The 23,944-nt window shown below is 43.1% G+C and overlaps 1 protein-coding gene and 1 long non-coding RNA gene across 10 annotated transcripts in view; one reads left to right on the top strand and one right to left on the bottom strand.

The window, feature by feature from the left end:
* The window catches only part of LOC306642972, a 34,354-nt gene extending 27,548 nt beyond the window's left edge, over positions 1–6,806 (top strand). For all 5 annotated transcript variants that reach the window (XR_013758761.1, XR_013758762.1, XR_013758763.1 and 2 more), the window contains 2 exons: positions 4,207–4,550; positions 6,669–6,806. This is a non-coding gene — a long non-coding RNA (uncharacterized lncRNA). The remainder of the gene's footprint in view (positions 1–4,206; positions 4,551–6,668) is intronic.
* The window catches only part of LOC306642493 (sodium/potassium-transporting ATPase subunit alpha-4), a 32,272-nt gene that overhangs the window by 3,891 nt on the left and 4,437 nt on the right, over positions 1–23,944 (bottom strand). For 3 of the 5 annotated variants that reach the window (XM_079108238.1, XM_079108237.1, XM_079108236.1), the window contains exons 5-19: positions 23,096–23,230; positions 22,523–22,640; positions 19,417–19,685; positions 17,133–17,331; positions 16,781–16,890; positions 16,447–16,581; positions 12,809–12,998; positions 12,502–12,674; positions 7,895–8,031; positions 7,355–7,505; positions 6,781–6,949; positions 5,116–5,270; positions 4,846–4,969; positions 3,279–3,424; positions 40–170 (exon numbers count right to left, since the gene is read on the bottom strand). In XM_079108238.1, the coding sequence (XP_078964364.1) occupies positions 40–170; positions 3,279–3,424; positions 4,846–4,969; positions 5,116–5,270; positions 6,781–6,949; positions 7,355–7,505; positions 7,895–8,031; positions 12,502–12,674; positions 12,809–12,998; positions 16,447–16,581; positions 16,781–16,890; positions 17,133–17,331; positions 19,417–19,685; positions 22,523–22,640; positions 23,096–23,230 (2,342 nt within the window). The remainder of the gene's footprint in view (positions 1–39; positions 171–3,278; positions 3,425–4,845; positions 4,970–5,115; positions 5,271–6,780; positions 6,950–7,354; positions 7,506–7,894; positions 8,032–12,501; positions 12,675–12,808; positions 12,999–16,446; positions 16,582–16,780; positions 16,891–17,132; positions 17,332–19,416; positions 19,686–22,522; positions 22,641–23,095; positions 23,231–23,944) is intronic. The other 2 variants (XM_079108240.1, XM_079108239.1) reach the window with 2 other exon arrangements.

Raw genomic sequence — 23,944 nt, 5'->3', positions numbered from 1 at the left:
GTGAGTTGGGGGGTGTTTGGGTGTTTGGTGGGTGCTCACTTCATGCCCTGCTGGAAGACGGAGTTGCGGCGGGTCTTGCAGATGATGAGGTCAGCCCACTGCACGATCACGATGCTGACAAAGAAGGCCGTTTGGCACGTGAACTCCACCACCTTCCGCTGCTCAAAGGTCTGGGGGAGGGCAGCAGAGCGACACCTCAGTGTCAGAGGTGTTTAGACAACCCAAAGGCTTCTTTTCTCTTCTGCTTTCCAGGACCCTTAGGCTGAATTAGTTTCTCTCTCTTTGAACTCCACTTGTCTCTGCTTTTATACTTTTTATAATGTATTATGATTTGTTTATGTGCTTTCCTTACTTGACTGAGGAACAGTCAAGTAACAGTCCTCAAGAACAAGGACCTGGGAGCTGGGGACTTGGCTCACTGGTACAGCACTTGCCTAGCCTGCACAAGGCCTTGGGTTTAAGCCAAGGGAAAAAAGAAAGAAAGATTTGGTCTTATTTATCTTTGTGTTCCCTCCCTGTGTACAGTTCATGACTTGATTAATAATTACTAAATTAATAAGAAGTATGGTTTAGAAGATGACAAACTTAGGACAGCAGAGTCAGAAAGGAAGGTGGACCAGAAGGCAATATGAATACAGAGGGAAAAGGAATGCACTAGACAGTGGTGGATAGTAGACATTTGCTTGTTCATTCCATGTTTCTTATACACATAAATAACTTAGAGACTCTGGGTGCAGGGGCACACGTCTGTGATTCCAGAGACTTGGGAGGCTGAGGCAGGAGGATTCCAAGTTAAAGGCCCGCCTCAGTAAGTTAGTGAGATCCTATCTCAAGAAAACAAAACAAAACAAAAAAATGAGCCAGGGACCTGGCTCAGAGGTAGAATCTTTCTGGGTTCAATCCCCAGTACTGTAAAGAGAATTTATTAGAGTCTAGTATGAGAGATAAATATGCTAATTATGCCAGTACTATAATAGGTTATAAAAGAGAGATCATAAGAGGCTGCAGGAACCCAGAAGTAGTACATCTAAATTAGACTGGAGGGGAAAAAAGACTGGTTTTTTTTTTTTTTTTTAAAGCATATTTAAAAATAACTCATATATAAAATAAGGAATTTGAAAATATATAAGACCACACAAGAATGAGATACTACATATCAAACCACATGAGATATGGATGAACTTGGAGAAAAATTTTAAAAACCTTAAATGATTAGAAACAAAGGTTAGAAACTGAGGATCCAAGCAAAGACCTTAGATAAGCTCAGTCAGCATGTTCAGGCCCCAGCTGTCCTTCACTGTAGTCATCTCTCTCACCTACATAATTTCCCATCCTTTCTTGTTTTGTTTATACAGCACTAGGAATTAAACCCAGGACCTCGTGTATGTAGACAAGCACTCTGCCACTGTGCTACCTCCCTAGCCCTTTTCATTTTATCTTTTTTAAAAAAATTGTTCTTTTTAGATATACATGACAGTAGAATGTATTTTGACCTATCATATATACATGGAGTATGACTTCCCATTCTTGTGGTTGTACATGATGTGGAGTTACACTGATCATGTGTTCATATATGAACATAGGAAAGTTATGTCTGATTCATTCTACTGTCTTTCGTATTCCCATCCATCTTCCCTCCCCTTCATTTCCCTTTGTCTGATCCAATGAACTTCTACTCTTCCCTCCCTCCCTCCCCTTATTGTGTGTTAGCATCCTCATATCAGAGAGAATATTCAGCCTCTGGTTTTTTGGGATAGGCTTATTTCACTTAGCATGATAGTCTCCAATTCCATCCATTTACCTGCAAATGCCATCATTTCATTCTTCTTTATGATTGAGTAATATTCCATTGTGTATATATGCATTTTATTTTGAGACAGGGTCTCACTAATTTGCCCAGGTTGACCTTGAATTTGTGATCCTCCTGCTTCAACCTCCTGAGTTGCTGGGATTACAGGTGTGCACCACCACACCCAACCACAGTTAAACTTTAGAAGCCAATGTGTATGAAGTACATCGTTCCAATAAGTCGAATTTGAATAGACTTTTGAGAAACCTGCAATTAGCTTAGTTTGGAGGCATCATGGTGAAGTGAGAAAGTGCAGGACAGGCATCAACAGTTCAGATTTCTAGTCCAGTTCTTCTAGGGATTCTTTATAGGACACTGAACAAGTCATTACACTTTCTAGATTCAGTTTCCTCACTTATAGACTACAGATCATAGACTACACATCCTCTGTGATGCTGTAATTCTTGTGATAATTGGTGTCATGTGTCTTATGGTCTTAGGAATTGGAATGGGAGTGTCCATAGACACACACACACACACACACACACACACACACACACACACACACACAAAAGCAATACTGGGGAATAACATTGCCCAGAGTATATTGTTACATTGTGTATAGGTATGCATATGCAACAATAGAGCCCACCATTATGTATAATTATAAGGTACCAATTGTAAAAAACAGCAAGTTTCTTAAAATTCTTGGACACATATTAATGGGGAGAAGGCTTCAGTTTGAGCCTCATTCATCTTGGATATAAGGGAAGATTATTATAAGTAGAAGATTACTATACTGTATTAATAAAAAAGAAGAAAGAAGTTTAGAACAATGAGGAAGGAATATACAAAGAATATAGGTTTTCAGATTTTAAGTCATATTATTTGAACTCTTATGGAGGGAAACATTGAAACAGGAGAGGACCTAGCATTCATTTGGGGGAAATTCTGGTTATAACCTGGAAAAACAGAAATTGGTCCAGATGAAGTTGATATGACCAAGACCTCCAATTCCAAAGGAGCCAAAAAGACCAGGAAGGTAAGGATACACGACAGACAGTAGAAACCATCAGAAATTAGGTCATTATAAACAGAGAAGAAGTTCACTGTTATGGTTGGAAATGTGGTCAAACGTTATATCACTAAGACAGGACTGGAGATGAGGTATCAACCCTGTCTGGGGCCTCCTTTCTACCACCCTTCAAAAATGCTCTTCCAGCTGGGTGGTGCACACCTGTAATCCCATGGGCTTGGGAGGCTGAGGCAGGAGGATTGCAAATTCAAAGCCAGCCTCAGCAATTTAGCAAGGCCCTAAGCAACTCAGTGAGACCCTGTCTCTAAATAAAACATAAAAAAAGTGCTGGGGATGTGGCTCAGTGGTTAAGTGCCCCTGGATTCAATCCCTGGTACCAAAAAAAAAGAAGCCTTCCCTGTCCCTTCCTCATTCTTATTGATCACTTTCTACTACTCCACCCTGTCTACTCACCCACTGCTGCCCATAACTGTCCTCCAGGTCATTTAAGAATCGATTATCCCAATTCAGGCGAATGCCCAGCAGATCAAAAGGTTTAAAGCCATTCTCAGCCAGGATCACGAAATACGTGAAGAATCCTGCTAGAGCCTGGATCATCCCTGTGAAAGAGTCACAAGACTGAGGAAACTGGTTCAGAGGACCCCAAAAGGCAGACCAAGAATAGGGCAGGGGCAGAGGTTTACTTCTGGCTGGGTTGGTATGTCTATGCAGTAATGAAGGTACTTGGGCTGGGGTTGTAGCTCAGTGGTGGAGCACTTGCCTAGCATGTGTGAGGCACTGGGTTTGATCCTCAGCACCACATAAAAATAAATAAATAAATGGTAAAAAAAAATGTTTTTTTAAAAAAAAGATTCTTGCCACCAACCTTCTTATCCTATCATCCCTGTGTGACTGTTGCCAAACGCTGACATTTGTTTCTGAACTCTAACCCAGAGTCATTTTTGAATCACATAATATTAAGACTATTAAGGACTTTGGAGGCAATTTGTTCATTCTTTCTATTTAGTGATGACTGAACTCCTCCTTGACCATTTCTCCTGGACATTTGGACACTTACCAAGTTTTATTCTCTTCTTACATCTCTGCCATCTGCCCTTTGCCTGTCCCTTAGTCAAAACTTCTGTCCTCCGTGCCTGGACTACAGTGTTGGTTCACATTAATGTTTGCCTCCTAACTACAGGGCTGTGCACTGTGTATGCACCTGTGGACATGATCCTCACACCAGTTCTGAACTATTGTCTATAATTCATAAATGGGAAAACTGAAACACAGAAAAGATTGTCATTGTCCAGGATCATTCAGGCAGTAGGTGGTAGAATTGGGATTCAAATATAGGTCTGATTGCTAAGTCTATGCTTTTTCTACATCTCTCCTTCCCCAGGTATTGGGATGATCTCTCTCATCCTGAATCTCTTCCCTGTTCATCCCTCACACTACTATCTGAAACACTCCACTGTGGCAACGCAAGAACAAAGACATCCAATGACATTCAAATGTCTCTCAAGTCTGGCCCTAATATAAATGCTTCCTATATCTGCAGTCTTATTTTCTATGAAGACTAAGAGCACCAGAAAGCTGGTTTATTTACTCTTCTGTAGGCATACCATGTGAACATCCCTTCTCTGCTGGTCCCCTGACCATATAGTACCAAGGATAAGCACTATGCTTCAATGCCAAGTTAAGTTCTATTTCCCCCATAAAACCTCTCTGACTATCTCATAATTGGTGAGTTTGCTTGTTTTTTGTTTGTTTGTTTATTCCTGTAACATGTTAGGGCTATGTTGTGCTTGTTACTGAGCCCATGGAAAGATGCTATCATCTTATGTATATTCCTTTTGAACTGGACTCTAAGTCAAGGGCAGATGGGCAGATCAGCGATCAACAGCTCCTTGTGTCCCCAGGGCCTTTTAGAGTTTGTTGTTGAAAACATATCTCCCAGACTTCCAAACCGAGAGGGCTCAAATGGCCAGGCAGGGGTAATTGCTCCCTTCTCCCTTCACCCCTCACTCCTTGGGCTCACCAATCTGTCCATAAGCCATGCCAATGAGACGATGGTTCACCAGATTATCAGTTTTTGGGTCTCGCGGATGCCTCTTCATGATGTCACTTTCAGCTGCCTCATACGCCAGTGAGATAGCTGGAACCTGGAGAGTGGAAATGATAGGGCCCCAAAGTTCATAAGGAAACTCACAAGTAACTCCAGCTCTACCCTGTCACTTGACATGGACATTTCCTACTCCTGATCTATCTCACAAGAGTTCCGAGAGCTGGGTCCCAGCTGGATCCTCACCATATCAGTGCCCAGGTCAATGCAGAGGATGGTTATTGTCCCTAGTGGTAGTGGTATACTGAGGATGATGAACAGCAGGAAGGGGGTGATCTCAGGAATGTTGCTGGTCAGGGTGTATGCGATGGATTTCTTCAGGTTGTCAAAGATGAGGCGGCCTGGGGAGGACAGTGAACTCTCTGTGAGAACCACAGAGAAAGGACACACCTCCCACTTACCAGCTTCTAGACAGAGACCACTAAAAGAAGTGTCATGGTCTATAAAAAGATTGGTAGTTCAAGGGAGACCTTGGTGGTCCCAGTTTTGTTTCTCAATTGTGTGACTATTATTTACTTATTTATTTATGTGGTACCAGGGATTTAACTCAGGGGCGCTCTACCACTGAGCTACAGTCCCAGTCCTTATTTTATTTATTTTTTTTATTTTGAAACAGGGTCTTGCTAAGTTCCCCATGCTGGTCTCCAATTTGCAATCCTCCTGCCTCAGACTCCCAAATTGCTGGGATTACAGTCATGCACCACTGCACACAGTTCTTGTGTGACTATTAATTAGAATCATGATTTATTAGCATGCCCTCACTGTGTACTCTTTGTTCTTGGATTCGAAATGGCTAATGTTATCTGATCTCTGAAAATTAAGCAGGGTTGGGCCTAGTTAATCCTGAATGTCTGAGAATGCCAGTATTAAAGACTTTAAAGGACTAAGGCTAAATTGGAAAGAGCCCAAATCTGGGACAGGCCGAGGTTTGGATCTCATTTTCTGATATAACTAGCTTATGACCTTGGGCACCCCTTATCCCTCTGAGCATTATTCCTCTTGCCTTGCAAGATTGCTGAGTCCTTCTCTGAGTATCCTTCAAAGATTGTAATCCCTCCCTGCTATATTTTTTAATGTTTATTTTTAGTACTGGGAATTAAACCCAGGGGTGCTTACCACTGAGCTATATTCCCAGCCCTCTTTTAAATTTTTTTTTTTCATTTTGAGACAGGGTCTCTAACTTGCCTCAGCCTCCGGAGAAGCTGGGATTACAGATACCTCATTGCACCCAGCAGATAATCATGATTACAGGGATCATCATATTTTAGTAAGAGAGCTCCAGGCAGAGAGCAGGGAGGCTGGGATTCAGCATTCTGGAGTTTTCTGGTTCACCAATGGGCATTCTCATCAGAATTCTCTGTGAAATTCTCTCAGAATTCTCTGGGAAAGAGGTTTTGCTATGTTGCCCAATTAAGGGTTCATGAAGTCAATTCATAGGTAGTCTCCAACCTCTTCTGATGTGTCACCATCATTCCAGCAGGAAGTTCTTTAGGGGACCCTGCTGGAGATCGTGAAGTATGGGGTATAGCTACATCTTGCTATAAACACACTTGAATCCCAGTGATAGGATAAAGAAGATACCATGCTATACCAGAGTCCCAGTCTCCCAGCAAATCTGAACTTTCTTCCAATCTCACAAAAAAAGTGATGTTCTAAGTATCAGCTACTTAGATTGATACTTAGATGGACTCTAATTTGCAAAATACTGTGATACAGTGATTTTTTTTTTTTTTTTTCAGTCTATGCAGGACCATGGAGATTAGATGATGGGCAAAGGAAATGAGGTCATGTACACCAACACCTAGCTGAGTCTAAGGGTCAATCCCATCCTTGGGCACCCTGCCTCCTCACCCTCCTCCACGCCTGTGACAATGGAGGCAAAGTTGTCGTCCAGCAGGATCATGTCGGCTGCCTGCTTAGAGACGTCAGAGCCAGTGATGCCCATGGCGATACCGATGTCCGCCTTCTTCAGCGCTGGAGAGTCGTTCACCCCGTCACCTGTCACTGCCACAATGGCTCCCTGGGGAAGTCCAGAAAGAGGTAGTGAACACACTAATGAATGCAGATTTAGGACGAGCCCCAAAGATCGGTTTGACTTCAGCACCTCATTTCTTTTTCTTTTTTTCTTTTTGAGACAGGGTCTTGCTATGCTGCCCAAGGTGGGCTCAAACTCACACTCCTCCCACCTCAGCCTCCCAATAGCTTAGGATTAAAGGTGAGAATCCCATTTCTTGATGGACTCAAGCCTGATCTAGGAGTCTCAGCCCCTCCTTTTCCTGCTCCCCTGAGATATGTAAGCCCACAGAGAAACCCCAAACCAAAGGTCACTGTGGAGTCTTTTCTAGAACAATCCACAGGTCCCCCTGCTTGGTTTGGGGCTGGACTCTGCCTCATGATTTCTGCCAGGTTCTCCAGGGCTCCTTACCAGCCTCTGGCATCCCTCCACAATGATGAGCTTCTGCTGAGGAGAGGTCCGAGCAAACACAATCTCAGTGTGTTTCCGGAGAATCTCGTCAAGCTGTTCTGAGTTCAAGTTCTTTAGCTCTGAGCCATGCACCACAATGGCTGTGACATTCCTGCAGGAGAGAATTTCAAAAGGCTAGTTCTAACTGTTGGAAATCACCATGGTGCTGGTGCCCTCTAAACAACCTTCCTCTAAATTCCTTGATTCTTTCAACTCTGTCTCCTCACTTGTCCCCAGCATTCACTATCTCCCAAATGACATATTCCATCCCCTTTCCCTTTATGACAACTCCTCCTTTTCTTCTTCTTTTTTCTTTTCCTGCTTCCTCTGAAGACTCACTGACATATTCCCTTGGTTATTTCCTTATTATACTTTCCTTTGTAATGTGTAAACCCCACAATCCTACCAACTGAAATTGACTTCAAAAACTTTAGAAAGTGGGATCTGGGTGGGACAAATGATGGAGGGAAATGGCAGATCTGAGTTCTAAAGGGGTCTCACCTGATATCCACCTGGCTGGCAGGGATATTAAGCCGGGCAGCAATGTCCTCTACTGTCTCTGAACCTTCTGAGATGATGCCCACACCCTTGGCAATGGCCTTGGCTGTAATGGGATGATCCCCTGTTACCATGATTACCTGATTGGGGGAGGGGAAGGAAGAGGAATCATTTTCAGAGAAACCCTGGATCCTCCTTCTGGCTCTCCCAGGAATAATAGCTTTCTGCTTTCATTCAATAAGAGTTTTATTAGCTCATTCCCAATAGACCAAACACCTTGCTTCTGTGACTTCAACCCTTGGGAATGAGTCAGGACTAGCAGACTATAAAACACACGATGATTCAGGTTCTAGATTTCCCAGGAATAAGTCAAGAGATTTGGGTGTATATCTATATTCAAAATTCCATTTAATTTCTCCAGAAGCTACTTTGCTTCCTTAAGCACCAAGACAGGAACACCTACGCAAAGAACAAGTGGTAATAAAAGAATGTCTGGAATAACCCACCTGCCTAGCAGAGCTTTAAGTACATTCAGATCCTTATTCCTTCCTCTCTCTGTCCCACTACCTCACCCTGCCCCTAAGTTTCAACTCAGTTTTGGCTAACTGGTACCTAGTCCTGTCCCACTGCCATCCAGAGATGAGTTGCTCATGCTCTGTGATTTGGTGGCATTCTGTTCTTTCCACATTTCAGCACTATCGCTTCTCCATGTGGTAATCACTTGTTCTCTCTGCACCTGACTGAGAGCTCTGTGAGGGTGATATGCTTGTTAAGTTTCTTGCCCTGGCACAATGCTCAGCATATAGTAAGGCATCCACAGATAACCCTGGACTGGGGGAATGAAGGAATGATGGGCACCCTGGGAACTACAAATGCCTCCCAGGTGCACAATTTTTCAAGCTCTAATGGGAGGTAGGAAGAAACCATCTGACTGTGACTAAATTGTCCACTGCTTTCAGGAATGGAGATCCTGCAGAGTTCACTCCATTTGCTTTCAAAGTATGGAAGTAAGACTTGCAGGAGCATTCCCCAAGGATCAGGGCTTTGTGAGACCTCATCATTCCATACTGGCACCCCCAACTTCCTGGAAGAAGACAACAATGTGCTAACGAGGCTGTGGTAACCACAGGCAGTCCTTTGCTGTCCTTTGCACTGAGCTGTAACCCATGACTGCCCATGTTAAGTATACTGGTGGGTTGTAGGACACTGGATCCTCACAAGCTTGGCCAGTGGGAGTGCCTGATAGCAGGTAAGGACCTGGGACAAAAGTCTGTCCTCTAAATGTGGTTCAAACAGGGCCATGCAAGCTTCCCAGTGGCTCATCAGTTGTGCCCAAGACCTACTGGACAAGGTCTGGTATCATCTTCATATATTCTTAGCATCTAACCCAGTTTGATCCTTTAAATGGACTGTTCTTCATAACTTCCAGCAATACCATTCCAAACCTGAGAAATAGTAATTCTAAGTCAATCACCCCAAGAGTGAGTTTGGGACATGATTCCACCAAGCACTGAGAGGCATTCATACAACAGAGGCACAGTTCTAGAGAAAATGGCTCCCTTTGAGGTAAAGGGCATATAGTAGTTTCCAGAATTCATAAAGTACTAAAGGTATTTCATTTCTAACTTCTTGGTGCTGACTATACCTCTGATGCTCCCACTCAATCTTCCTCGTTGCCCTCTCCTTCCCCTTCCATCCTCTTCCCTCAGATTTAGACCTATCTGAGGAAAACTCTCCAGTGTTGGTAAAGAAACCATAGACTCTCACAACAACATGAATGCTTAGTTGTAGTTCTTAGAGGGGGCCAGGTTCCTTGGAATGGCCAAATGTCTTCATACAGGATATATAATGGGAACATTTTTGTTTTATTCTTTTTTTATGGTACTGAGGGTTGGATTTGGGGGCATTCTACCTTGGAGCTCCATTCATAGCCTCTTTGTATTTTTTAATTTTGAGACAGGGTCTTGCTAAGTTGCCAAGGCTGCCCTTGAACTTGTGCTCCTCCTGCCTCAGGCTCCCAAGTTGCTAGGGTTTCAAGACATTTTTTAATTTTTAAAAATCACTTTTATTTTCAAGTTGTGAGCACAGGGCTACCTGGGAAGCTCAGTCCCCTAATCATCTCCTTGTCAAAACCTTGCTGTCATGTAAACATGATCCAGCCACTTTTCTTGAGCAGTCCTGTATCGTTCATCAGCTCAGCATCAGCACCACTCCAGAACTACCCCTAGGGATCCATCTAGCCTGCGTGACCAGCTCCTATGTGTTCACTCCACCTTGTCCTCCCTGTTAGCACTCCACAGATGCCTTATACTTTCCTGTAAGGAAGAGGGAATGATTCTCAATTCCTCAATGTCTCTGCCAAATTTGTCAGTTTAGGTTCCAGAAGAGGCCAAGAAATTGCAGTGGGGACCTGTAAATTTGTGGCCAACAATTGGCCAGAAAGCACTGAGGCCTCCTGCTTCACCTCCGCCTTCAGAGTCCTCACAGACCATCATGCGCTGACTGCCTCAGGCTGTGACAACATCCTGATTTGGTAGACATCCTGTTACCCCTTTGTTCCCTGTTAGGGCCTCCTCACCTGTCAGCACAAGTGTAACTCTTCTTGCTAAAGGGATGCATAAACTCCCAGATGAGATACATTTTAGGCTCCATCCACAATGTGATTCCTCATTTGAAGACTCCCATCATAAATAGGATTTTAAAAATTATAATTTTTTTTCTGTATTGTGGATTGAACTCAGGGATACTCTACCAACCAGCTACATCCTCAGCCCTTTTTGTTTTTATTTATTTTGGGGGGACTGGGAATTGAACCCAGAGGCATTTCATCACTGAGCCACATCCCCAGATCTTTTTATTTTTTATTTTGAGATACCATCTTGTTAAATTGTCCAGGCTAGCTTCCAACTTGAGATTCTTTTGCTTCAACCTCCTGAGTTGCTGGGATTATAGGCATGTACCACTGTACCCAGCCCAAAGCTTAGAAAATTCAAATCAACCCCATCTTCCCAGTGATTTGGTAGTTTATAGAACTATGGGGAAATATAGAGGTAATTTGGTTCTACACAGATGTGCCATGCCAATGCTATCTCTGCAAAACACTACCTCAGAAAACCTTGTAGAGATTAGAGAATTCATTCACAATAATTTCCAACATCCTTTCTTCGGTTTTCACTCTAGTGACCAATCATTGAACTAAGCGTGGCCTCAGCTGACCCCTAGACAAACTGCCAATAGTCAGATGTCTAGTATAAATCTAGATCCAACAGAGAACTTCTAATCCATCTTAAATACCTCAAACCCCTCTGTGCTAACCTGCCCTCCCTTCATCCCAGAATATGTAGGTGATGAAAAACATAAGGTATGGACAGGAAAGGTGTCAATATCTAATCTGTGAATATGTATTTGAGTCTTTGACTCAGAAAATGTGGGATATATAGCATCTCAGAATTAGAGGAATTCTATTGCTATCATCCCATGAAGTCCAAGGCCCACCCTGACCAAAGAGGACTTCTCATCACTAGGTTTGTTTTGCAGCTAAGATTCATCCTTGGAATCCTTTTCATTTCTGGCTTTTATTCCTGGACATAAACCAGTTAAGACAGTTGCTCACTGTGAGTCAGACCCGTTGAGGTCCCCCTAGCTTGCAAATCTCATCTCGCTCTTGCCTGCTCCAGCCTCACCGCTTACCACCCATCCCAGAAGTGTATTTATAACACATCCTCTAACCTTTTGCTTTTCCTAGGGCAAGTTTACAGACCAGCAGCAACAGTAGCATCAGGGAGCGTGTTTAAAATGTACAATGTCCAGGTGCTCTAGACCTAGGAAATAGGATCGGCATTTCAAAACAATCCCTAAATGATTCAAATGTATATGTGTTTGAGAAGCACATGCTGGAAACTTGTTCTCAAATTTGTCTGCTCAATGGATTTGGATTTTTTGTTTTTGTTTTTGTTTTTTGGTACCGGGGATTGAACCCAGGGGCACTCAACCACTGAGCCACATCCCCAGCCCTTTTTTGTATTTTATTTAGAGACAGGGTCTCACTGGGTTGCTTAGGGCTTCACTAAGTTGCCAAGGCTGGCTTTGAATTCACAGTTCTCCTGCCTCAGCCTCTCGATCATTGGGGTTCTGAAGAAAGTTTTTTAAAATAGAGATGCCTGGTGCCTGGGATCCATCCTGAGAATTTCTAATTTAATGGGTCTGGGTGTAGCCTAGATTATTCAGCTTCCCCAGTGATTCTTAATGTTCATTGTAATATAGAATTCTAGCTACAGAGAGAACTTAATATTAGATATCTCAAGACTAAAAATCATAAACCCAGTCAGATATAATACACATTTGTTGTCCAAGCTACTTGGAATGCTGAGGCAAGAGAATCACTTGAGTCTATGAGCTCCAAATAAGCCTGTTAATAGTGAGATTCTGTCTCAACAAAACAAGCAAACACTCCCAAACAACAATAACAGCAACAACAAAATTATAAGCACTAGGAGGCAGAAATTAATTAAATTAAGATAATTAAGCCCTACTCTTGTGCAACGTTTTCTACTAACTGCTCCAACTTATGACAGATAAGGGTCTTCTGGAGTGGCCAGGTGTTTATTTACCTTAATCCCTGCACTACGACACTTGCTCACAGCATGTGGCACAGCTGCACGGGGAGGGTCGATCATGGATATGAGGCCCACAAAACACAAATTGTCCATGGGAAAATTTATTTCATCTGTATTAAATTGGTATCCCTTGGAGAAACTGCTAGGCAGATTGCAGAAGCAGAATCCTGGAGAGAGACAGGAGACCAGTAGTCATTCATCAATTTCCCTTATCCTCCACACCCCAACATCCTAGACTGTTCACCCCACAAACAATCATCTCCATGCCATTCATTCCAGGGGGTCCTCCACAGCTCCTCACCCAGCACACGTTCCCCCATGCCTCCTAGTTCTAAATAGGCCTTTTGGAAAGAAGTCTTCATTTCATCATCCATTGGGTACTCCTGCCCATTCAGGAAGAAAGTAGAACACAACTCCAGGATCCTCTCAGGAGCACCCTTCATCAGCAGTACATGGCCCTGGGAGCTGTCCTCCCGCAAGTGGATGGACAACTAGGGAGAAGAGAGGAAGTAGTGATGGGACAGGAGGGGAGAACCAGGGTCAAGGGCAAAATCCAAGAGGAAGGTTTTCCTAGGTACTGGGAATTGAACCCAGGGGCACTTAACCACTGAGCCACATTCCCAGCCCATTTTTTATATTTATTTATTTTATTTAGAGACAGATTCTCACTGAGTTGCTTAGGGCCTTACTAAGTTGTTGAGGCTGGCTTTAAACTCATGATTCTCCTGCCTCAGCCTCCTGAGCTGTCAGGATTATAGGCATGTGTCACTTCACCTGGCCCAAGAGGAAGGTTTTGAAAGTTAAAAAAATTAGGCAACATGTTTCACATGCCATATGTCCTTTGGTCCCCTTGCCCTAGTCAAATTGGACTTAAGGCTGAGCCCAGCTGCCCTTTCCAGGAACCCCCACACTGGTATTATTTGCACGTGAATCTCCATTACAGGAAGCACTCTGTGAGTGTTCTCTTTCTCTTTTAGACAGGGTCTCACTAAGTAGCCAAGGCTGGCCTTTAACTTGTGATCCTCCTGCCTCCTGAGTAGCTGGGATTAGAGGGATGGGCCACCACATCCAGATAGACTAGAACTCTATGAGGAGCACTTTTGCATTCCTCCTGCTTCCTTGCTGATTGGATGGCTCACGAGCAGAAATAGCAGAGCTGGCAAAGAAACATAGCCAAGTAGGCAGGAGAGAAAACTTTAAATGAGTCCAAAGACCTGTGTTCTAGGGCCAGCATGAATGCCTTATTAGCTTCATGAATTCAGGTCAGTCTACTTGACCTTGCAAAACCTTCGTTCTTCCATAAAGTGAAAAAGGTCCTGCCTTGCCTGTTTCAGTGAGTTTTTCTGAGAGATGGTTGTGAAAAACACTCTGAGCCTGTCATCCCAGCTACTAAGGAGGCTGAGGCAGGACGATCACAAGTTCGAAGCCAGCTTAGACAATTTAGCAAGACCCTGTCTCAAAATAAAATAAAAAGGACTGGGGAGATAGCTCAATGGTACAGCACTTGCCTGGCATGCTGGAAGCCCTGATTTAATCCCCAGTATCACAAAAATAAATGAACATATAAATAACAATAAGAAATAAATTTTAAAATTGTGGAACACCATAGGCTAGGCATCCAGGTCCTCTAGCTACTGTCTTAAAGGTGAGAAGTCAGGATACTTAGAGGGGGTTGTAGGGTGAGGTAGGGCAGGGAAGGGGCATATTCCTGTGGTGAACCTGAGGAGATTACAGCAAGCAGGAGAGAGACCGGTACGATCAGCTTAGATTTTGCATTTTCTCTTGATCTCTGATGTATGAAAAGTAACCCTCTCTGGGGTTCCTCTTGTGATTGATAGGAAATGCTTGCTATGTTGCCTGTTGGGAACAAAGTCAGCCCATTGAAAGGAACTGTGGGAGCGTGGGGGAGGCCAGACCGCATTCTCAAAGGACAAGCAGGGTGGAAAACCAGTGTGTAAAATGTGGTTACAACCATTCAGTTAGAGACTGTTCAGTTAATGCTCAAAATATGCTTTAGCAGTTAGCAGGAAAACCCATGTTTAAGCAGAAAGCTATAAAAGGATTTAAAAGCTTAATTTTCTGAGAGCTCAATAAATATTTGTTGAATGAGTTGAAAGGTCCAGAGGTAGAGCAAGAACTACTGAAGTTAGTAACTTGGTCACAAAAACAAACAAACAAACAAACAAACAAACAACAAAACTTTGCACCTGAAGCCCTTTTTATTTTGATTTCTTTTTTCTTTCTTTCATGGTGCTAGGGATAGAATCCGGGTCTCACAAATGCTAGTCAAGTGCTGTACCACTGAGCTACATCCCTTTAAATGGCCTTACTTTTCTAAGTTGCCCAGACTGGCCTGAACCTGTGATCCTCCTGCCTCAGCCTCCTGAGTTGCTGAGATTTTAGGCATACACCACCACACCTGGCAAAAATCACATCTTGACAGAAGATTACAGATAGAGAAGATGTAGGGAGAAACCTAGAAATATCAGGGCAGAAAATCTTCTTCATATCATTTCCATCTGGGAGGGTGGGGGTGATAAACCAAGCTTTGCTAAGGACCAGCAGACTAAGATGTTCCTTACAAAGAACAGAGTCAGCTAATTCAGAGCCTCCCAGAGAAGACTGGCCTATCACATGTGGTGTACCTCTGAGGACTGTCCTGCCATTTGAATTTGATATTCAGTAGCTCAGAAGAAGCTAATAGTCATTTTAGGGAACAATGCTTATTTGTTGGACATACCAACATTGTTGTGAATATGTTTTGATTTTATTTTGAATCATATTGGAGGGAGAGGTATTTAATTTTTTCCAAAGGATTTACTCAGGCCCTGCCAAGCCACAAAATTCTTGTCTGGTTAGCAAGGCCATCGACTGTCAGGAAAAAAACGGAAATAAAGTTTGCAGTTTGGGCCTGGGAGACCTATTTTATTACAATTACTAAAACCAATCAGGAAGGATATGGATCTGTATAACTTTTACTTGCTCAGTGTTTAATATGAAAATATAGATAAGTTGGGGTTTTAAAAATCTACATAGATCATATTGTTTTATCACTATTATTTATTTATTTATTTATTTATTTATGGTACTGGAGATTGAAACCAGGGGCATTCTACCACAGAGCTATATCCTTGACTTTTAAAATTTTTTCGAATTTGGAGACAGTCTCGAGAAGTTTCCAAGTTTGGCCTGGAACGTGTGATCCTCCGACTCCAGCCTCTTGGGTAGCTATTATGTGTTTTTTAAGACAGAAATACACGACTGGTTTGTGAGTCTCATTTCCCATTACCCACACCTGAATGGCCTTACAGAGAGTTGGGGAACCTGCTCCTCCAAACAAGTCAGTATAGTGTCCATAGAACCCAGAACCAACTAGGAGAGCTCTCATCAGGGTAAGGCCACTTTTCCCTGCTTTCTACTGGAACCCTCTCTTCAACATTTGCCAGGATTCTCACTTGGCAAGAAGTACTGTATTTCCTGTCCCTTATGGATTTTATTGTCTGTGCCATGACTGTCCCTCACTCAGCCTATCCTTTTCTATTGTTTACTTCTCCCTGTAGAACTGATCAAAATGTTCCTATGAAATGAAAAACTTCACAACAATATCAGAGACCCCTGATCACCTACCTGATGGCAGCCACTAGAATTGCAGGCATGGAGTAAATGGAAATATCTGATGGCTAATGAAATAGAATACCTTGCAAGCACAACCTTATTCTACAGTGACAAATCTCATAGTAGACACAGGTACTTCCCTGTAACAGTCACATGTGACTCTAACATGACTTCCACCAACCAGCTTTTGCCACTTCATCTGATCGGTATGCTGGTTCTCCTGAGCTATCCCACTGCTCAGAGGTGAAGTTGAAGGCAAAGGCCAAGCTCCCCTTTCCTCACCCATCCCTCACCACCATTCTCCTACCTTTGTTGGTTCTGTACCTGGTACTTGTTGGTAGAATTAAAGGGAATCTCGGCTACTTTGGGGTTTTTCTCTCTCATCTCCTTCACAGAGCTGTAAGACTGCTCGATGAACTTGAGGAGGGCTGACTCAGAAGCATCCCCTGTTGTTTCCCGCTGCCAGGATGGATTTATATAGTCAACCCCAGGCACATGCCACCTGGGCACGGGGCTTACCTGAGACCAGAAGGAGAGGGGCAGAGTGGGGAAGGGGGTGTCTGGGGGAAATCACTGAGTGGTGAGAAAGAGATTTTGGGAGAAGAGGACAGGTGATACCCTGGACACTGAGGTACCTCTTCCCCCTTAGGCCTGACACCTGAGCTATGGGCAGGGTTTCTTGATGAGCTTTAAAGTCTGCCCGATTGCAGAGGCCAGCGATTTGGGCCAAGATGAACCAGGTATCAGAGTCCTTGGCAAATGTATCCCCTAGGAAGAAAGAAGGAAAGAACTGTGAACAGGGCACAGTTGAAAGTAGGGGGTTATTCACATTCTCTTTTGTACCCACAAATGCTGCAGAAAAGCAACACTTCTTTTTCTTCTATACCTCCCTTCTCTCCATTCCATTTTCCCGAAGCTCATTCCTCTTTGTCCGAGCTCAACATTCTCTCAGCTAACTCATCACATCCCCCAAATCCTTCCATTCTTGGTCCACCAATACCACTAGTCACCAGACTGTCTTTCACTGGTGTCGGCCTCATGCACATTCTTATCAAACCACAAGTGGGCCACGGTCATGCGGTTCTGAGTGAGGGTGCCCGTCTTGTCCGAGCAGATGGTGGACGTGGAGCCCAGCGTCTCCACTGCCTCCAGGTTCTTCACCAGGCAGTTCTTCCGTGCCATGCGCTTCGCTGTCAGGGTCAAACACACCTGTAGCCACCAAGAGAGGAGAGAATGCACAGAGAGATGGACTACTTACATTACTTTGTGTTTTGGAAAATTAATCATTTTTATTTTCCTTCTATTCTCGCCTACTCCTTAGAGAATTCATCTGTGGCTCTGGTAAAGGAAATTAGGGAAGTAATTTTTTTTTTTTTTTTTTTTTCAGTACTAAGGATTGAACCCAGGACCACTGTACCACTGAGCTACATCCCCTGCCCCACTTTAATTTTTAATTTTGAGACAGTGTCTTGCTAAGTTGCCCAGGAGTTGAACTTCAGATCCTCCTGCCTCAGTCTCCTGAGGCGCTGGGTTTACAGACTTTTGCCACCACATCCCACTAGGGAAGTGATTTTGATTTGTGCTTTGTGGCAGGAGTTTTAGTGTATTTCTTTACTAGAGACACAGAGAGTGATCATCTCCCCCAGAGTCCTTGCAGGGTTTTCACTCAGCAGCCTCTTTTCCATTCAAGTCCAGGCTACATTTCTCTCTTAACATCCAGCCCTTCCAGGGACTGCACAGATAGCTAATATTTTACTGTGGTACAGGATGCTATGTATGTGTGAATGGATTTGGGGTGAGACATCATACCAACAGTTGAAAAAGTGATGAGGCTAAAATGAAGATATTGGGAAGGAATATTGCAGCACTGAAAAGGACTTGAGAAATCATTTAAACCAGAAGATTTCTGCTGGTCATAAACTCAGTGTAAACTGACTGTGGTGGCACATGCCTATAATCTTGGTGACTCGGGAGGCTGAGGCAGGAGGATCATAAATTAGAGGCCAGCCTGGCAACTGAGTAAGACCCTGCCTCAAAATAAAAAATAAGAAGAGCCGGGGATGTGGCTCAGTGTTTGAGTACCCCCAGGTTTAATTCTCAGTACCAGGAAATTAATTAATTAATTAATTAAAAGTAAGCCTGGTGTGTGGCAAGATTTTTAAAAAGTTAATAAATTCTTAGACTGTGGTTATATAAGTACAGGATTCTAGTCATGGGATTATAGTTTATTTATAATCACTAGTCCCAATGTTTTCATACAAGTCCAAAAACACCCCAAGTATTCTCATTTCTATTTTAAGACTGTTGATAAACTGGAGCATACCCTGAAAGGGTTATTAGCAAGACAAGATGTCTGAGAACTCGTCACAGGAAGGATGGCTAAAGGAAAAGGGATTATTTCACCTCCCACTGGGAGAGTCTGAGGGGCATAATGGATACCACCATAAATCTAAAGGGCTAGACTGTAGAAGAAAGAGAATCAACTTATTTTGTATTTCTTTATGTGTAAAAGGGAGAGCATGAAAACAGGGAATCATATATTTCTACTTAACACAATGAAATTTAACTACAGCAGCTGAGCATGGTGGTACAGGCCTGCAATCCCAGAGACTCAGGAAGCTGAGGCAGGAGGATCACAAATTCAAAACCAGCCTCAGCAACTTGGTGAGACCCTGTCTCAAAATAAAATAAAAAGGGCTAAGGGTGTACTTAATGGTAGACCACCCCTGGGTTCAGTCCCCAGTACCAAAACAAAACAAAAACAGAAGAAAAAATAAGAACTTTAACTACAATAGTCCCATAGTTAAATGCACTGAGACAATGAAAATGGGTTTTCTATTCTTAGGAAAAATAATCTCCCATGGATTTTATAGAAGATGCTGAGCATTGGTCTAAAGGTTGAATTTACATGACCTTTGATGTACTTTCCAGTAGAATTCTATAATTCTAAATTAATCTTTCTCTATAAACTGATGAAGTGAAGCCTGGAGATGTTAAGTGGTTTGGCCAAGTTCACCACCAATATTCCCAGAACTAGAATTCACTCCTGGTGACTGGTAGGCCAACCCTTCCTCCATCACAATTCACTTCCTCTTGCTGAGGAGAAAGAGAAGATGCCAGAAAATATGGCAGAAGAAGTGATATAACATTAGTAGCTCAAGTATTTCTGGCACCCATACACGTGTCAGGAATCCTCTGTACTGAAAGGTTCAGTAACAAAAAAGGTACTAGTGATTTCATTCTCCTTGGGTGCTTTGTTGGCTTTCGAGGCCACCCTCCACCCTGTCTACTCACAGTGACAGTGGCCAGCAGCCCCTCGGGCACATTGGCCACAATGATGCCAATGAGAAAAATGACAGCCTCCAGCCAGTCATAGCCCAAGAGAAGCGAGAGCCCAAAGAAAGTGACACCAAGGAAGACAGCCACCATGGTGATCAGATGGATGAAGTGTTCGATTTCAGTAGCAATGGGAGTCTTGCCAACCACAAGGCCTGATGTCAGTGAAGCGATTCGGCCCATCACTGTGGCGTCTCCTGTCGCAATCGCAACACCCAGGGCTGTTCCTGTAGATGAAAGGACAGGGGCGATGTGAAATAGTGATATAAGAAATACCTGTATTGATTTCTGCCCCCAGTTCCTGGGATTGGACCCAGGGCCTTGTGCATGATAGAGAAGCACTCTACCACTGAGCTACACCCCCAGCCCTTGCCCACAGTTCCTGACAGAGAGCTCTTAAAACCCTCATTTACTATGAAAATCTGTTGTTTTTCTTTTTCTTTCTTTTTTTTTTAACCACCCCTAGCCCTTATTTTTAATTTTTTAAAAATTTTTATTTTATTTTATTTTTTTTTATTTTGATACAGGATCTAGCTAAATTGCCCAGACAGGCCTAGAACTTGTAACCCTCCTGGCTCAGCCTCCTGAGCTGCTTCCTTTTTTGTCAGTGGCAGTTAACCAAGACATGCCTAGCCATTAGGCTCTATTCTCCTCATATTTAGTTTATGCTAATAAGAGTCTCCAAGTTGGAAAAATCTCTGAAAAGATTTCACAGTTATCTAGTGATACCCAACTTTATTGCCTAAAGTGCCTTCAAGAGAAGGTCTTCGTGCTGGGTACGTAGTGGCACACACTGTAATCATAAAGACTTGGGAGACTGAGGCAGGAGGATTGCAAGTCTGATGCCAGCCTTAGCAATTTAGTGAGCCCTAAGCAACTTAGTGACACCCTGTTTCAAAATAAAAAGTATAAAGCCCTGGGGATGTAGCTCAGTGTACCCCTGAGTTCTATCCCCAGTACTAAAAACAAAATAAAACAAAACTTCATTACACTTATCTGAAAATTTCCTGTTGCCTGTATATTTCTTCCTCCAGCTGCTGAATAGTTTTTACAGCCCCAGGAATGGTTATCACCTGGAAGAATTACTTGTCTCCCACCCCTCACACAGGGGACTTTTGGCAATGTCTGAGGACATTTTGGTTGTCCTAAATGGGCTAGGAGGGGCTGCTATTGGCATCTAGTGGGGAGAAGCCAGGGATGCTGCTAAAGATCCTGCAATTCCCAGGATAACCCAACCCTCTTCTTCCCCTAATAAAGAATTGTGTGGCCCCAAATATCAGTAGTTGGGAAGCTCTGCTTAACCTGAGCCAATCCTGGCTTTGCTGGCTAGAGCCAGTCTGACCTCTGCTGGGGAGCAGAGGCCACAACAGCTGGGCTGCTGTGCTTATCCAGGGCTTTTCTCTCCTCCAGCACTGCTCCAGGAGCCAGAAGGGCAAGGAGGACATCAAGTAGGGCTTTACATACACACAATGCAGGCACTCACCTACATGGCTTGAAATGAGGGGCATGACAAGATTCTTGGGTTAAAATAATTCTTCCCGCTTTACCATAATGACTGAGAGTTCTACTATTAAAGTCAGAGTCAGAATCAGTCAGAAAAGGAACATATTATGAAAATAACACTTATTTTAAAAACCTCAGAGTATATTCAGTCTTGTATTCAAAAGTTACTCTTCTTTCTTTTTCTTTTATCTCTCTTTTTTTGGGGGGGAGGTACTGTGGATTGAGGTGTGCATGCTAGACAAGTGTTCTACCACTGAGTTATATCTTCAGGCCTGTTTTTAAAGTTTATTTGGAGACAGGGGCTCACTATGATGCTAAGAGTCTTGCTACATTGCTGAGGTTGGCCTCAGATTTGTGATACTCCTTACCTCACACTTCCAAGTCACTAGAATTATAGGCATATGCCACTACACCTGGTTAATGACCTCTCTAGTACTGGATTGAATCCTCAGTACCAGCGGGGTAGGAGGAGGGAGAGAGAAGTCATTAGTAATCTTTTAGTTCAGAGCAAGTCTTGGGGAGAATGTGGTATTTGGAGATAGACCTGAATTAGAATACATGGTCCTCTTCTTCTGATGAATTATGCCCTTGGATAATTGATTTCTTTGAACCCTCATCTTTCATGTGTAAAATAGTTGTGATACCCACTATATAATATTGTGATCAGAGGTAATATCTGTAGTATTTGACATGGTACATCCAGTAAAATGAATTTTTGCATTCAATAAAATGTAACTATTTCTAGACACACAAACATTTATTCTTAAGCATTAATAATGGTTTTCGAGCATGTTCCAGAGAGTCTTCAAGCTACCTTAAGGGAAAGGGCAAAGGAGAGATTGACATAATGATATTAAGTCCCTTGTTACCACTTTGGCCAGAATTGACTCCTGGTTTAAAGATGCCTTAGATTCTAGGAGCAAAGTCAAAGTCTGAGCAGCACCTCTGGTAACTCAAATTCTCAATGCCAGTATCTTCCCTGGACAAGAGACTATTTAGAAGTTAGGGCTTACCTAGGAGAAGACTGTTTTCAGCACATAGAGCATGGTCCATTCACTAGCTAGAAAAATAGCTTGTAATCATAGGGAACTTACAATGTATTAGACCTTGTGCTAAGCACTCAATACTTATCCCATGTCATCCACACAAAAATCAACTAACAACTTTCGGTATCATCAATTGTGGAAATGCTGTCCTTTAGCGGCAGTGGGGGTGAAATTTGGGAAAAACCCCAGGGTGCTTTTCCACTGAGCTACATCCCCAGCTATTTTTATTTTTTCTTTTGGGAAAGGGACTTGCTAAATTTCCCAGGCTGATCTGAAACTTGGGATTCTCCTGTCTTATCCTCCCAAGTCCCGGGATTATAGGCGTGTACCACCGCACTGGTGGAAATGGTGGTTTTGACCTTGAACCAAAGGTCACACAGATCATGAGTGATGGCTAGGCTAAGCTGTACACCAGTTCTTCCTATCCTAATACCATTAGAAGATAGAGCATTCTTGAAATCTTTCTGTTTTTGTTTCTGCTTTTGAATCTATGCTACTTATGATTCAATATTTACCTTCTACACAGTTGGTGGAGAAGAAGCAGATATTTCGTGTCTCCAGAGGGTTCTCATGGGTGAATTCAGGGGAGCGGGATTGGGGCTCTGACTCTCCAGTCAAGGATGAGTTGTCCACCTGGGATGGGAAGGATAGGTCATAAGTATTGGGAAAAGGCAGGTACATTTGTATCTCTACCTATCATCATTTACATATAGACAGAAAAAAATGTATACACCAGCATCTTATTGTCTAACCTTAGACTCACACTAGTAACTTCTCAAGGTTCTGAATTTTTTCTTCTCTGTGTGTGTGTGTATATGTGTGTGTGTGTGTGTGTTTGATACTGAAAGTTGAACTCAGAGGTGTTCTGCCACTGAACTACATCCCCAACCCTTTCTATTTCTGACTTTTGAACAGGGTCTTACTAAGTCATCCAGGCTGGACTCAAACCTGTGATCCTTCTGCTTCAGCCTACTGGGATCACATATGTGCTACCACACCTGGCACATCAAACTTTTTCTCACTGAGCCCAGGTCTCTACCATACTGTAAGACCACCTTAGCCCCCTCCCTTAGCTTTCCACATCTCACCTTGCATCCTTGTGAAGAGATAAGCCGAAGGTCAGCAGGGATTCGGTCTCCACCTTTCACCTCTACCAGGTCTCCCACAACCACATCTTGTACATTAATTTGCATCTTTTCTCCACCTCGAATTACCAGAGCTTGCTATAGGAAGACAGTGCAGAGTCATTTCTAAAACTTTCAACTTTCCTGGTCTTCAATGTCCTGTTTTCCTATAACTTCCTGTTCCTAACTCTTTCCTCTGACTTTTTTTTTACTGTCACCCACTACAATATTTCTGAAGTTGCCTTTGGTAGATTGCATACTCCTGCCAGGCGTGGTGGAGCACACCTGTAATCCCAGCAACTTGAGAGGCTGAGGCAGAAGAATGGCAAGTTTGAAGGCAGCCTGGGCAACTTAGCAAGACTGTCTCAAAATAAAATAAAAAGGCTGGGGATGTAGCTCAGTGGTAGCATACTTGCCTTGTATGGCATGCTTAAGGCCCTGAGTTCAATTCCCAGTACAGGAAAACAAAAACAAAACCCAAAAAACAATTTCACATTCCTATAGCCACCATCTGCAAGTCTCTTTGAAATGAGACTTGGCGGGTCTTTCCATCAAAGGTGGGGTCTATCTTTTCATCCCTAAGTCTAGGCTTAGCTATATGACTTGCTATGACACATAAGACATTAGCAAATGTGATACGAAGCATAGGCTTAAAAAGTGCTTTTATGTTGGGACTTATCCTATAGTTACAAGGAACCCCCTGCCACCATATGAACAAGTGTGAGCTGGTCTTCAGAAAGAAGAGAGATCATGAGGAGAAAGGTCTCTGTTGTCCCAGACTTCTGAGCCAAGGTCCCAGACAAGTGAATGAGG

Source organism: Sciurus vulgaris, assembly GCF_902686455.1.
Source record: "Sciurus vulgaris genome assembly, chromosome: 1".
NCBI classification, from domain to species: Eukaryota; Metazoa; Chordata; class Mammalia; order Rodentia; family Sciuridae; genus Sciurus; species Sciurus vulgaris.
This window is presented reverse-complemented; position numbering and strand designations above follow the sequence as displayed.